This window comes from Primulina tabacum, chromosome 7 (assembly GCF_025594145.1).
Source record: "Primulina tabacum isolate GXHZ01 chromosome 7, ASM2559414v2, whole genome shotgun sequence".
Taxonomy (NCBI): domain Eukaryota; kingdom Viridiplantae; phylum Streptophyta; class Magnoliopsida; order Lamiales; family Gesneriaceae; genus Primulina; species Primulina tabacum.
In genome coordinates this window covers 33,421,862-33,438,901 of record NC_134556.1, presented here as the reverse complement: position 1 = coordinate 33,438,901, position 17,040 = coordinate 33,421,862, and the positions used below count along the sequence as shown (strand labels likewise).

At 31.7% G+C, this 17,040-nt stretch overlaps 1 protein-coding gene across 2 annotated transcripts; it reads right to left on the bottom strand.

Moving 5' to 3' along the window:
* Positions 1 to 7,165: 7,165 nt before the first annotated feature.
* Positions 7,166 to 9,527, bottom strand: LOC142551340 (uncharacterized). Of its 2 annotated transcripts, none has more exons than XM_075660528.1 (4): positions 9,124 to 9,527; positions 8,100 to 8,770; positions 7,607 to 7,781; positions 7,166 to 7,508 (listed from the first exon to the last, which is right to left on the bottom strand). In XM_075660528.1, exons 2-4 carry the CDS (start codon positions 8,626 to 8,628, stop codon positions 7,478 to 7,480), a joined length of 735 nt encoding a protein of 244 aa, XP_075516643.1. In that variant the 5' UTR covers positions 8,629 to 8,770; positions 9,124 to 9,527; the 3' UTR covers positions 7,166 to 7,477. The 2 variants fall into 2 exon arrangements, with proteins under 2 accessions (XP_075516643.1, XP_075516644.1); XM_075660529.1 differs by having other exon boundaries at positions 7,607 to 7,757.
* Positions 9,528 to 17,040: the final 7,513 nt, after the last annotated feature.

Below are 17,040 nucleotides of genomic sequence, written 5' to 3'. Positions count from 1 at the left end.
GACTCGCTGATGAATGGATTAGGGCAGCCGCAAACCTAGGGAAATCGTGGGGGTGCGCGGCTAGGCTTCATGGTGCGAAGGGGCTGGTGCGCTGGTCTGGCCTGGTCGGTGAGGGTCTAAGAGGGTAGGCTAGGGCCTGGGCGTGATCTGATCCAAGGTGGCTCGACGGTGGCTCGGGTTTTTGGAAGGGCATGGCTTAGGAAGGGATGAAGGGTTCAAAAATGGCTAGGAGAAGATAAGGTGCTTGAACCATGGTCCACGGGGTTAGATCGTGGTCCACGGGGTTATTTTATGGATGAAAAGTATAATTTTAAAATTTGGGAAGAAAATACTAACTTTTGAATTAATTCGGGTTTAAAACGCTTCACGGTTTAGCTATTAGGTCATTAAATAAAAAAACTCGGGTTTACGTCTAAGAAAAATATTAGAAATCAAATTTAAGCTTATATGATGGTTCGAGATATGTTCGGGTCAAGAAAAGTAAGAAAAAGTCAAAATTAAGAAGTTCGAGGTCCATGGTTAAAATGGTCATTTTACATCTCGGGTAGCTCGAAAAGTCTAGCAGTGTCTCGAAGAATCATAATACATGCTAAATATTATTTTAAAATATTTCTGATGAAAATATGATATTTTTATGATATATGCAAAGGCTACACAATTTTCCCGAAATGCTATTTTTACGATTTTTTAAGGACGCGATATTTTATAATAAAATGGAAGAAAAAATATTTTGAATGATGTGAATTAACTGTAAAACTGATGATATGTGAGAGATCTGTTTTAAAGAAGGAACGATGAACTTACAAATGGGAATATCGTGAGGGAAAAGGCCACATTTGCAGCCTGTTTACGGGAAAAAGCCCCAGAAGGAGCCTAACGATAGTATTTCTATATTTGTGACGAGAATTGCTGACGCCCCGCCCACAGGTACTTGTGTATATAGGCTGATCGGTCGACCAGAGGATGAATGATAAAGGATAGTCACTTTCAACTATCAAACTTCACCCAAAATGATATACGATGATGAAAGGCTTTATGAATTAATGATTTATGATTTATTTACGCTTACAAGTTTTACGCCAGATTATTTTAAATAAAAATATAATTTTTAAATGCATGTGCCTGCATATGTATTATTTGATACGTATGGTTAGAACATGCTGAGTCATTAGACTCACTAGGCTTGAATGATTGCATGTGATGATGATATTGAGAGAGGCGCTGATACTTGAGTGGATCGGGTCCGACAGTGCACTCCCGAAGAACATTGTTTTTGGCATTAGCTTACGATTTAAAGTTTTAAACTAAAATTTTGGAGGATGGTGTTAGTGAAAATTTTATGTTTTGGTTAAAATTTTGGAGGATTGTGTTAGTAAAGATTTTTTGCTTTGATTTGAAGTTTTAAACTAAAATTTTGGAGGATGGTGTTAGTGAAAATTTTATGTTTTGGTTAAAGTTTTGGAGGATTGTGTTAGTAAAGATTTTTTGCTTTGATTTGAAGTTTAAGGTTGAGCTTTCTTTTTAAGACGTCTTACGTTTTACGATTAATGATTTATGCATTATTATGCATTTAAGATTTTTAAATATTAGTTTTTATGTGAGATGGTTTTGAAGTTAGAGGAAAATATTTATATAGATAAAAAAAATCAATAGTATTTTAAAGTTAAAAAAACATGGATATTTCAGTTGATATCAGAGCCAATGTTCCTGTAAAGTTTGTGTTACTGCCACTTCGAGAAGCTCAAGAAGTCAAGCCTCAAAGTCTGTGAGTATTTACTGCTTTGAATTTTATATGCTGAAAATTTTTAAATGCCTTTATGATATAGAAAGTTGGAGGTTTGATGTGTAATTTTAAATTTTTAAATGCATGTTGGTTACGTGGTGTGGACTATGTGTACAGTTATGCTTCCGAGATGTGAGGAGAACTTGGTTTTGCATATCTCGAATTATGCACTACCTAGGATTAAGTTGAGGCGAAGTGAACTCAATGATTTAGGACTGCATATTTCGAATTTTATACTATGTAGGAAGAGAATTTTGAAATTGATGGTGTGAGTTGAATTTTAAGGAATCATGAACTTAGTGACTGAATTATAATAATTTAAAATTTTTAAGGGCTTTAATGGCTAGTTTTCGAAAATATTGGAGGTGATTTTGCTATAATTCAAAAATATAGGGGCTTAGTTGTATGAAGCTGAAAACTTGGAGGGCTAAAATGCAAAAATTTGAGGGCTAAATTTGAGAATTCGAGAATTTTTAGTCTTGATTGCGAAGTTTAGGAAAAATTATGGGGTCATCTTAGCATTAAATTTGAAAGTTAAGGGAGCCGTTTTGCATTAAATTTGATAGGTTGAGGGGTTAGAATGTGATAATTTAGACTTAATCCAATAAACCGAGAAATTTGAGATTTAGATTGCAATTTTCAAAAAAAAAAAATAAAAGGTTATAATTGAATGTAGGTGGCAAGTAAATTGTCAATTAAGGGTTACATAAGGAATTGTGATTGAGAACGTCAAACAAATATGTAAGTAAGTATGTGGATGTCCTATGAGGAACGAGAAATATTGGTATTAACGATTTTGATGAGTAAGTAAGATTTGTCAAATTAATAATTTTTGGGTATTATAATGGATTATAGAGAATTACAATTGTATTACAGTTGTTATAAGTGTATGTCGTGAAACACAAAGAATATAAATATTAAAAATAAAATTTAATCAACAATATTTTTATTTTTGATTTTATCGTAAGGCACAAATACTTTTTGGTTCAACAATTGCTGTTGTATCGGAAAGTTTGTGGAGTTTGTACTTTAGATTTCAGAATTTTAGTAAGATATTTGAGGGGACAAATTACTTCAGGAGAAAATCAGTAAATTATATTAATTTATATTAGGATAAAAGTTTTCTTCCTTAGGGTGTTAAGATTTTTGTAAGCGTAAGGTCATTTGACATAATCTTGAGTCCCGGGATTACATTCATAGACGATTTTTTTTCAAGATCTAGCTTCATTTATCTCATTAATGAAAATGCACAGTCGTTGGATGTATTCAAAAATTATAAAGCTGAAGTTGAAAATCAATTTGGCTTAAAGGTTAAAAGCATTAGATCTAACGATGGTGGTGAATACTATGGTAGATATGACGGTTCAGGTTAATAAAGTCCAGGTCCTTTCGTTAGATTCCTAGATGAATGTGGTGTCTTCCCACAATACACTACGATAGGTTCGTCTGTTATGAATGGTGTTGCTGAAATAAGAAGCAGAACATTAAAGACATGATAAGGAGTATAATTATTCATTGTACCTTACCAGAATCACTCTGGAGAGAGGCACTAAAGACCGCAACATATATCATTAACAACAGGATTTCAACTAAAGTAGTGACCAAAACCCATTATGAACTTGGAAAGGCAAAAAGCCTAGTTTTAAGCATTTGCACTTTTGAGATGTTCAGCTGAGGCAAGACCTTATAAACCTAACAAAAAAAACTGGACTCAAAGACGGTAATTATTTTATTAGATACTCTGAAAGATCCATGATGTACAAGTTTTATGATCCCACAAGTAATTCGACTTTGAGACAGGAAATGCATGGTTCTTTTAGTATATTGAATTTGGGGGGAGATATAGTTAGAGTTATTGTCTTTGAAGATTAATACGTTGATATCCTCATAAGTATTTTGGACATTGATTATGATCATATTCCTGACCTTGACCAAGACACAATACACCAAGACAATATTAGATATCCTCTCATTCCAAATGAACAAATTCAAGCATATCCGGAACCTAACATTAAGAAGATCCACAAGAGAGCAGAGAAATGCATTTTCAGATGATTACATTGTATTCTTCGAGAACTTGATCAAACATTAAAATGATGGAGGATGATCCTATCATCTTCCGTCAAGCAATGGAAAGTTCTAACTCTCAAAAGTGGAATGATGCCATGAATGAGGAGATAAAGTCCATGAAGGACAATGACGGATGGAATATTATCCTATTGCTTAGGTGCCAATCCCATTTGTTTCCAAAATGAATATTTCAAACCAAGAGGGATTCGGGAGACAATGTGGAAAGATATAAAGCTCATCTTGTCGCTAAAGGTTTTATATTTAAAGAAGACATCGATTATAAAGAGATTTTCTTTTTAAAGATTATAATGGTTTTGGTGGTGCATTTCGATCTTGAGCTTCATCGGATAGATGTAAAAAATATGTTCCTCAATGGTGAAATTGATTAAACGATTTAAATGGTGCTGCCTGAAATTTTGTGTTCAAAGACACAAATAATATAGTTCGCAAACTCAAGAAATTCATCTATAAACTCAAGCATACATCTCGGAAATGGAATTTCAAATTTCATCAAATGATCATCTCGTTTGGTTTTGAAGCGAATTTGGTCGATGATTGTGTATAACATAAGTTCAGTGGGAGCAATCATATTTTTCTGGACTTATATGTTGATGACATCATACACGCTAGCAATGATATAGAGCTGTTGTATGACACGAAGAAATTTCTAGCTAATAATTTTGAGATGAAAGATCTCGGTGATGCATCTTTTGTGCTGGATATCGAGAACATTGGGACCGTTCTCAAGGTAATCTTCAATTATTACTGAAAGACTATATTGAGATAGTTTTCAAACGATATAAGATACAAGATTGTAAACCAACGGATAGTCTTGTGGCTAAGAGAGATGATTTTAGTCTCAAACAATGCCCCGGGAATGATTTTAAGGAAAAAGAAATGCAAAAGATTCCCTAGGCATCTGTAGTGGGGAATCTGATGTATCTTCAGGTTCCTACACGTCCAGATATTGCATTTGTCACAGGATGTTGGGCGGATATCTAAGTAATTCAAGAGTGAAACATTGGAAAGAAGTCAAAAAAAATTACGATACGTACTGATAACAAAAGATTACATGCTCATATATCGGATGTTGAATCAGCTTGAGGTCGTTGGGTATACTGACTCCGATTTTTCAGGATGCCAAGATAGTATGAAACTACATCGGATTACATATATCTCCTTGGTGGAGGTGTCATTTCTTGGAATATTTCTAAACAGTTTCTTATAGTCTCTTCTACCATGGCAGTTGAGTTTATAATGTGTTATGAGGCATTCAATCATGGGATATGGTTGTAAAATTTTGTCACGGGACCACGCATTGTTGATGGCTTTGAAATGCTACTAAGATTACATTGTTATAATAAATATGCAGCCATGTATTCTAATAACAATAGGAGATTGACGAAGTCAAAACATATTGAAATCAAGTTTCTGGTTGTCAAAGAAAGAATCAGAGTGACAAGTTGTCAATTGAGCATACCAGTACAAACTCAATGGTTGCGGATCCACTTACTAAGGGACTACCACCTAAATCCCTCCGTTTAAAGTTTTCAGTCAAATTCTTAATTATATAGTATGGTTAATTATGTGGTTATATAGATTTTCTCCAATAGATATATGATATAGTGATGATACATCAATATATGTTCTAGATAACATAATTATGGTTTGTAACTCTAATCTTTTGCGGAACTCGAGCAAATATAAGATGAAATAGAGATACATAATGCTCATCTTTCGCACCAAAGAGTGCACTAATTGTCCTAATTCTTGAAACTTCAAGGGTTCATATATGTAATTAGACCAAACTCCGCATACAAAATTTAAAAGAAGACGGCACTCGGATAACTGTATTTTGGCTTAAGAAATAAGTAGCAAAAAGTATTTAAACAAACATAAGAATAAAACCACACAGCCTAACCAAATGTAGTCTCAATCAAAGACAACATATACTCAACGAGCAAAGTTTGAAAAGAAATTATCAAGAAAGGGAAGGGAGTTGTGCTCCTCAGTCTGCAACTTCGAATACAATTTGGGCACACTTAATGGCAAAATGCAGGAGAGTTTCGACGATTATTTACTTGACCCTATGGTATTCATCACCGTGCAAGGCCATCTTACACGACATTTTTTGCAATTTTTCCTTCCCGAGTCCGAAGAAAACTCACCAACAATTTTATTATTATTATTACTATTATTATTATGATGTGCAAGTGACTATCAAAGCTTTACTCGAGCTTGCTTTTGATCATGGTCCAGTAGGGTTTGAATATTGTTTGTTATCTTCGGCTAAAAGTTTCATCCAGTATTAAAGTAAGAGGTATAAATATTTTGTCTACAATTTCCAAAAATACTTTGTAGGGCACACATACCTGCATGTCACTCTGGATCCAACAAGCTAGAGCTCTTTTAACGCATATTGCAGGGCAATAAAAAGGACAGTTCCTAGATTTCCCCGACCCCAACTCGAATCCCGGGTGCCAAAAAGGTGATATCCATCTACTCTTATACGTTGTTTAAAATCAAAACCACCTACAACTAGTCTCTGTGTGTGCGCGCGCGCGGGGGCGCATGGTTTAGATATATGGTTATAATCTTGTGGCTAGTGCTAACAACTAATATTGGGTTACATATTTATTGGAATTCCAGCTTCTGGCGGGACTCCTAGGCGTCGAAGCAGGCCAAGATGCAGTCCTTCAGGATTGGAATAAGCTTGGAATTTACAGATAAGATCTCAAACCTGAGGAATAAGCTTGGAAATCAAGTTGATTGAAAGATGAAGGTTTCATCGTTCACCCCAGCCAAGGTCCAGAGGGGGAAAAGTTCAGGTAATGTGTTATCAGGCGATCAAGACTCATTGGCATTTGACCGGACACACGAGGAAATACTTGGGATTGTGTGTGGAACTGTGGAAGTGAGAACGAGACTGAGCACCGTGGATTCTACCCCAATGGACCTGATGGTGAGGTAGCTAAGTCATACTTGAAATTGAGTAGCATATAATTTGTTTTTTTACGCAAAGATGGTGATGTATTCGGACATATAGTGAAGCCTTTAGAATGTACGTATAATAATTCTGAGTTTTTAACCAGCCATAATAAAGAGCTAGAAACGCACTAATAAAGTTCCTTTCAGATTATGACATTCCAGTTTCTCAATATTAAACTCAGTTTATGACTTTTCACCAAACCTTTCACTGTTCTAATTTTTCAAACTTAAAGGGTTTTGATGTTGTTAGACCAAGCTTTTTATTGAACTGAATTCTGGCATATCAAATAACACCACTAAAAAGTATTTCAAAATAAACACAAGAACACAAATCACTCAAGAATATTATCAATTCAAGAAGCTCAAACAAGGCAACTCAACCTAATAAAATGTACTCTCAATCAAAATGACGACATACGAGGAGCAAACTTGGACAAAAGAACATCAAGAAAGAAAAGGGACAGAAGCTTCTTCCCATCTGCAACTTCAAATACAATTTTGGAATAATAGTGGCAAAACGCAGCAGAGATTGGACAATAATTTATTCGACCCTTCAGTATTTATTACCACTGTACTAGTTTTCGGTTCAGAGAGAAATTTTTAGACAGAGTTCACTTATCAAGAAACTCTTTTCCCTCATCCTTGCAATCTGAACCAGGCACCAGTTCTGCAAAACCAAGAAAATGGAAGCTCAATCACGCAGGCCAAGAGTTGGTCACCCATTAATATAAAAATTAAGTCAGTGAAATTAGAAAGATGACATACAAGGGAGATCCAGAGCTTAACAAGGGTGCGTTACTCGTGAATAGATTCTGCCGATTTTGAACTTGAACCACGATATTATTTCCACTTATTTCACTATTTGATTCAGAAGATCCATGGATGTGAATGGTGGTGTTGCTCTTCGGGTGCATTCCTGAAGAATGGCATAAATGGCATCCTAATGAAATACAATAGAGAATCAAGTATTCCCATAGCCACAATTGTGATGGTAAAATCTAGCAAGATTGCTTCTTTTTCATCTCACTCGTGCATCAAGTTATATGTGTACTAATCTTTAGTTATGTTTAGCAATGAGATGAAAAACGCATATAAATTTGATTGTTTTAAGCTAATTGTAAAAATAATACCCTTTTCAACGAGTCACAGCATGAGCCCCGACCAAGAAAGTGATATTGATTATAACAATATTGTTACAGAGGAATCAAATTCAGTAATCAATAATGAAAATAATAGCTTGAAATAAGATAAATGTTACCTTTAAAAATGACGACAATACAAAACAAAACGGTGAACAATAAAGCAACCAAATTGCCACTCGATGATGCAGATGCAGATGCCGATGATGAAGCTTTTGCCGCTTTCATTTTCTTCAACACCTTCATTCGTTCCATCCTAGCACGTTTTATCATTGCAAGTTCCGCCATCTCTGTAATAAGTTTCTGGTCAGCTGCATCAAGCAACGATCTCGGTGGACGTGGAGGTTTAGGAGGCTTTTTAGCACTCGTTGACTTACGACTATCTTTCTTCGCACTCTTGCCCAAATCTGAAGAAATCTCACTGACATTTTTCACATTTATAGGCAGGCTCACCGAAATTTCACCATTCACCAATTCATCTACAACCATCGGCATACCACAAACTGTGAAAGATACCACATTTTCAAGTTGGCCATCCAAAATTTCAAGACTCATTACTTCTTTGCTTGAATTTACACAGGTCTCAATATCAATCACAATGTCTCCCTCTCCTACAGAAGTAAGTTCCATTTTACGACTTTTATTCATCCGATTCGAGCAAATACAAATTCAAATTTAACCAAGTAACCATTTAGCCAAAATTACATAGAATACACAGGTTCAAGCACAGGATCAAAAAGTAATCCGAAGTCATTTCTTCAAACTGCCCCATTAACTTTCCAACAAAATCCTGCGTGCATTAGACGAAAAAAGTCAAACAAAGAGGAAAATGACAAGTAAAACTTCAAGAACACACCATGAATAGTTAATCACAGGAAAAAAAAAAAGAATACTACAAACACCAGACCGAGCAGTGCATTTGGCGCAAAAAAGATAGAAGAGAACCTTTACACTCGATAATTGATACAGAAAAGGAAAGCAAATGGCAGTCAAACATGTATTACAGCACCACAACATCAAAATAAACGATAAGGGTAACCATGAACCCACCAAAATGGACAAAAAAAAATGCATCAACAGCAACAAAATACACAATTACTTGCGTAAACAAATAAGCTCCAACTCACAAAAAAAAGTAAATACCTTTACTTAAAGAGCAAGAATCCCAGATCCAATAACGCAAGAAACATCAGATTCCACTAAAAAACATAAAAATTAAAACTTGAAATGGGATATCCAAGATCCAATCTTTTACCCTCCCCTCGTCTTTTAAGTTGCAGCATTGACTACATACACAGCGGAGGAGAGAGAGAACTTGGGATAAGCGCGCGAGGTTTCGGGCCTCCCAGAAGAACGAGGGAAGTGGTGATTTTAATGTTAATTTATTCCATGGAATACAAATATTATTGTATAATTAGTACAACTCATCGAATCTATCAATTATCAATCATTTTTATACAAAAAGAAACAAAGAAATGAGGTTTAAGATAGAGAGTGACAGGTGATTACGTGAAGAATCGTGGGGAGCTGAAACTAGAGACTTTGAACTGCCCTTGTGTCCTATTTTCTTGGTAAACTCATATCTCCACCGACGCACTGACACCACACAGTGGATCTGTCTACGGCCCAAATTATATGGACATGGCCCAGCCCATTAATAGCCCTGGGACAGCCCATTTAAGGATCGGTCCCAATGTGCCTGTGCTTCGTATATGGACCGTCGATGGGTTCCATGATCCAACGTTAAAGTTTTTTTAAAATTTCTTTAATTGTGAAAGACATTGTTACAATTGAGTCTCGAACCAAAATATCTTCTCGAGCTTGCATCTCCTTGAGAGAGAGACTATGAGCCATTGACAGATTATATACTAGAATTTATCATTTGCCTTTGAATAAGTGATTATGTAAATTTTTATATTTTTGTGTTGATTTGAAATATGTCAACTGTCATCCCATTTTGAAAATCTGTTTCTGTCACAGTATTTACTTAATAATTCTTGGATTTTTAAAATTATGGTACTTCATATTTTTTTGTTTTAAGATTAAGGTGATATGGTGATTTTGTTACCATATTTCGACACGATTGATAAAAATTCTATTTCACGTATTTACTATATTATATTACTGTGAAAGTATTAGTATGAAAATTATTATTTTTTATGTCTAAAAGATTATTTTTCACTTAAATAATATCATTTTTGTTAGTTATAATATGAAGAAATATCATGTAATTTATGCTGATTTGAGTGAAAAATATTATTTTTTATATCAAAATTATATTGTGTAATATATAGTGAGTTGAGTGAAAAATATTTTTTATATCAAAAACATATTGTGTAATATATGCTGGTTTCAGTGAAAATGTGTTTTTTTTATGTCAAAAATATTATTTTTTTACTGTGAGTATGAACTTGATCAACCAATCTCGTAAATATAATTTTGTAAAATCGTTCTTGAACTACAAAGTTTAGTGTTATCACCAATTAAAGAAGGCCAATTCTTGCAGTATTGGTGGAAAGCTGTTTGGACCCTTTTTTATAAATAAAAATTATGATTATACTAGCCCCCATTACTCTAGCAACATGTTATGCCTAGACTTATGCACCCAAAGTCATATATGTATAATATGAAAGTGCATGTGGGTGATTAACTGGTGAAAAATGGTTACAAGATTTAAATAATATTCAAAGATATTTGAATATCATCATGTTTCTGAGTATTTATCAACCTAAAAAAAACAAGAGATAAAAGTATCATGACCACAAGTCAGATATATTCACATATTCAAATGACATATTTTTCAATCAGTTTATTACATGATTTCGACATCACGACAACTCTCTCAAATCAGAAATATATTAATTCTCTTTAAAACAAGTATATTGTTTTCATATGATTATCAATCGTAAGGGAAAACTATAAAAATAAATTAACATAAAAATAGATTTTACTATTGCACAAATGACAATTTACTTAAATTGAGTACATATAATGACAAACGATTATCAACTAAAATTATATCAATTAACAAAAATTATCATTATAATGTCAAAGAATCACTTATAAAATTATATTTAAATTCGATATTTAATTTTTTTGTTATATTTTTAAGCTCTTATTAGATATTTGGATAGCTAATTTTATATCATAATATACATTTTGTATAGAACCAAGAGCTTTTCCTTTTTCAAAAGATATATTTGGTGGTAGCAGTTCACTCAAATATTTTAAATTGTATTGCAGCTTAAGCATCACATTTCAATTTTTCTAACCAACAGGAACAATTATTACACCTAACAATATTTCTCTCAATAATTACTCTACTTGCAATCAATGAGAATCGAACTCATGACATTGGTTCTTATATCAATTGTAGGATCGGGCAATTGTCGTTTTACTATGAACTATAGGTGGTGATCCATGTTCAAATCAAATCTTTTAAACTTAGTATCAAGATGCAAGAATCTACTTGCTAAAGAATGGGAAGTCAAAGTACATCATATCTATAGAGAGGAGAATAGAGCAGCAGATTTCTTGGCATCGACATCCCTTGAACATGACAGAGGCTGGAGCATTATCGAGGATCCTCCGACAAGATTGAAGGAGATTATGCATGAAGACAAACTAGGACCGAGCTTATGCCGGAGAGTGATAATAAAATAGATTCATTGTAATTGGTGCCCCCACCCAATAGATCAAAAAAAAATTATACGGTAGCTCAATAAACATATTTCGATTGCTCTAACTAGTATGAACAATTATTGTACTCAACATTTTGTAAATTGATATTCATTAATTTCATGTGATTAAAATTATAAAATAATATGAATCAAATAAATTTAATTATTTATAATTAAATTAAACAAAGATAATTAACTAATAAGTACTCCTATATTGTGATGATTTAAAAGTGATTTTGCATGTTTATCGCATCTCCCAAATTAACTTTTGCTAGTATTTAAATTATTGCTTAATAACTAAAATTAATTGCTCTAGACTAATTAATATAGGTAGGGTGTGTGAGTAACATTTTAAAATGCACGCAGTTAATAAAAGAAAAAATTGAATTGTCTATTTTGTAATAATTACAAATTTCATTATCCTAATTCAATTTTTTGTACAGGAAAAAAAAAAGTAAATTGTTTGCTTAATAAAGTCATCGATCATGCCCCTTGACCTGGTTTATGAAATTGAATAATTAACAACTGTCCCTACAAAAAAAAATCTACTGACAAAAACTTGTGTGAGACGGTCTCACGAGTCGTATTTTGTAATCATCCATGAAAAGTATTACTTTTTATGCCAAGAGTATTACTTTTTATTGTGAATATCGGTAGGGTTGACCCGTCTCACAGATAAAGATTCGTGAAATTAGCGACAGTTTTGAATACATCGTCGCTAACCCCTAACTTTTTTTGTAGTTTGTGAGGATATTCTGGGTGAAGAATTGGACAAGAAGTAATCTCGAGAATTTCAAATGGAATTTTGCAGATATCTTCACAATCCACACATTCTTTTGATCGTAACAGATGGATGTGCATCCCTATCTCGATGAAACTCGACACAACCACACACCTCGAATCCCACTTTTATTTACAAATATGATCAACTCCAGAGGTTAAAATCAACCATCGGGAATGTTTATGGGGATCATGTCCGGGATCGGGTCGATGGCGGGTTGGCAGTACATGATGCGCTACCGTAGCGACAAGCGTATTGAGAAGGTTCTTTGCATTTATTGTTTTTAAATTTTTTTTTTTAAGTGATTTCTTTGTGAAATTTACATGCTTTTTAGTGTTTAATGGTGATGATTGTATTCATCTATGATCTCTGTGGCATTCTTTTTATGCCTTTATTTCCGAATTTATGAGTTGAAGATGAATAGTTTCTGATTATTTGGATTTTACTTGTTGTCGATCAAAATACTCGATATTGATTGATTCGTAAAAAATTTGATTGATCACAATACAATATTAGCCAAAACTTCAACAAGGTGTTGAGAGCATTGAATATCATTGCAGTAGATATGATGGTCAAACCTGGATATGTGGTTCCAGAAAAAATAAGAGAGAGTACAAGATTTTATTTTTATTTTAAAGTAAGTGATTAAATTTTTTTTAGTTGTTATTTTTATAAGTACCACAATTTTTATTATGTTTTTCTGATTGTAGGATTGCATTTGGGCTATTGATGGCACTCATATTCCAACAACAGTGTTTGGGTATGATACTAACAGTTATCGTAATCGTCATGGGATAATTTCTCAAAATGTTTTAGCAGCTTGTAACTTTGATTTAGAATTTATTTATGTGCTCAGTGGGTGGGAGGGATATGCTCATGATTCAAACATATTGACAGATGTATCAAGAAATAACATGCTTAAAGTGCCAGAAGGCATGTTTTTTGTTTTATATGCTACTTATTTTTAAAAAATTAATTTCAAAGATTATATGTGTTATCCATTTGTTACTTGATTCTACAAATATGGTTCGATAGGTAAAAAAAATTAGTGGATTGTAAATATGCAAATCGGTGTCAATTCTTGGCACCTTTTAGATGTGTTCGTTATCATCTCCGAGAATTCACTGGCCAAGATTGTCATCCTGGAGATGCAAAAGAATTTTTCAATCTTCGTCATGCCTCTTTGAGGAAGTCACTGAGAGGATATTTGATATATTTAAATCGCGTTTCAAAATATTCAAAACAGCTCCTCCATTTCCATATACAACGCAGACGGAGCTTGTATTGGCACGTGCCGGATTGCACAATTTTCTTCGGAAGGAATGTCGATTTGATGAATTTCCAGTTGAACCAGAGAATAGAGTTCCACAACCTTCATCAGAACAAATTTACGAAGATAACAACTTTGATCAAATATTTGACACTCAAAAACAACAACAAGCAAATACAGATGCAGGGAGGGATACTATAGTAAATCAAATATGGAGCAACGTTGATCATATTTACAACAAATGAACCTTAGATTTTTTCATAACAATAATCTAAAATTTATTAAATTTCATATTGTTTTGATTAGTTATTTATCAATTAAAAATTTATTGATTAATTAATTATGCATGTTGAATTGACTACTCGGAGGATTTAAATTTTGTTTTTTATAAACTGAATTGTGATTCATTTTCATAAATTAAATATATTTATTTTTTAAATAAGAAAAATTTATTTACAGTAACAAAATTATTTTAAAATGAAGATTTTATTTATGTCAAATAATTATTAGTTCAAAGAATATATATATATATATATATATATATATATATATATATAATATATGTTCATGAAAGTACAAAATTCACATCATTAATTAAATTTTTTACAAATGTCTACAAAAATCTTGCCAAAAGTCCACAAAAATCGATAGAATTCTGTTTACAAATCTTTAAAATTCTATAAAAATCAATAAAAATTTATTAAATCCACGAAAATCTATAATTTTTAAAAAGTCATTTAAAATTATCAATTCTCTATATTGAATACATCTCACTAAATGTGTTCAAAACGAATATCATTTGAAATCTTGTTTGAATCGAATGTGTGTTATTGAAATGCAGTTTACTATAAAAGCAAGTCGTGAAAAGCTTGAAATAAAAATGGGTTTTAGTGATCAATTGAATGCAAATTAATGTTTTTGTGCGTCATCTCTCTCTCTTTCTTTCACCAAAGACTTGCATTTTGTCCTCATTATATATATATATATATATATGTATGTGTGTGTGTGTGTGTTTATAATAATAATAATGAGGACAAAATATAGTGATGATATATATATATGTATGTGTGCGTGTGTGCGTGTGTGTGTATAATAATAATAATGAGGACAAAATATAGTGATGATATCCAAGTCATTTTCCATCCCTTGCCTCCACTCAACAAGTAGAGGGGACGGACTGCGACCTAAATTCCATAGCCCGAAAATCGACCCGATTCGATCAAGGGTTTTCTAACAGAACTGGCTATGTTCGGAAAACCTACAATTACTTTTATTATATTTAATAATTTATAAAAAAAATCGAATATTTTATTTATAACATTAAGTTTTCGTTTATATTTTTAGAATTTTTGACATAATATTACCTTATAATACGGAGTTTTCGGCTTTCCTGGTCACCGAACTCTACGTGGAAATCGGATGCTCCCTTTTGTAAATTTTTGTATAGCTCGTTGATGTTTAACTTTAATCCATGGGGAGTTTAATCATTTCTCGACAAAATGGGTAAATTAGGTCCATATTCTCAACTATTTTGCTTTCTAGAACTTGGAATTATTCCATTTTAGCGCACATGCCTCGCCGACACTTGGTGCATTCTTATATTCATGCATCGTTTTCGTGGCTCCATGAGTTGCAATTTGTATGTCTAATTGTGGCCTTAATTCGAATAAACATAAACAATGTATTGTGACCTTTCAAAAATCATATATATAATGACGCAAAAATTATTGCGAGACGATTTTATATATTAATTTTGTGACATGAATCTTCTATTTGAGTCACCTATGAAAAAATATTGCTGTTTATGTCAAAAGTATTACTTTTTATTATAAATATGAGTATGATTGATCTATATCATGAATAAAGATTTATAAGACCGTCTCATAAAAGATTCAGTAAGGACAATGTATATTAATATTAATATCTCACCGAAAATTTGAAAGATCTTCTAAGTTAACAATGTATTTTAATAATATTAATATACCATTTTTTCTTTTTTTTTGACAAATACCATATTTTTCAAAAGCAAAGATAAAATACGATTGACATGATTTTTTTTAAAAAAAGATTCATTCCCTCGTTAGGATGTTTTGAGGATGAAATGCTAGGCCTTTAGTTTTTAGGTTATATTAATCTCCACGTTCGAAGATATATTGATATTTGAATTTCGATAACAAATTTTTATGGAAATAAATATTTATTAAATTCTAATTTATTGTGTTTAATGATTACCGTAATATTTTCAAATATATTTCTAATAAATATATTTAAATTAATTTTAATAAATATAAATAATAATTATAAATATTTAATTATTTTAAAAATATTTATAATTATTTAAAAAAACAATAATATTATAATATCACTAAACTTTATTTAACATTAAAATTAATTTTCAAAATATTACTACTATTTTAATTATTAATTATAAATATTTAATTATCTATCAAATTATTTTAAAAATATTTATAATTATTTTAAGAAAAAACAATAATATTGTAATTTTTACTAAAACTTTATTTAACATTAACATTCAAAATATTATTGCTATTTTAATTATTAAAGTAAATGCATTTTACAAATTTATTTCTAATAAATATATTTAAATTAATTTTAATACATGTAAATTATAATTATAAATATTTACTTATCTATCCAATTATTTTAAGAATATATATTTAATTAAAATTTGGGGCATTTTTGTCATTACAATAAAATTTACAAAATTAATCCATCATTTTAAAATCATACCAAACACCATGTTATTTACCTCACCATATTATTAATCCATATATATCATTTTTTAATCACTCTAATTATTAAAAAATTTTCTAAAATATATTAGAAAATAGATATTTATTTAAAAATCCACATAAAATATTTAACATATTCTAATTAGATTTGGTAACGGATTAAGTACCTTGCAAACGTTTATCCAGCTCTTGAAATCGGGAGTGTGTTGTTCTTTGTCTTTGGTTGAATGGTCGAGTACCTATGAATACACGAAAAATAGCAATTTGTTCTAAGATGTTGTATTATTGTTTTTTATCAACAAAACTAAGAGATCTAATATAATATATAAGAATAATAATAAATATAGTAATATAAAAATGTAAACATATTGATAAAAATAATGGATAGTAAGAGTTTAATTAATAATGAAAAAAACTTATGTGAGACGGTCTCACGGGTCGTATTTGTGAGACGGATCTCTTATTTGGGTCATCCATGAAAAAGTATTACTTTTTATGCTAAGAGTATTACTTTTTATTGTGAATATGGGTAGAGTTGACACGTCTCACAGATTAAGATCCGTGAGACGGTCTCAC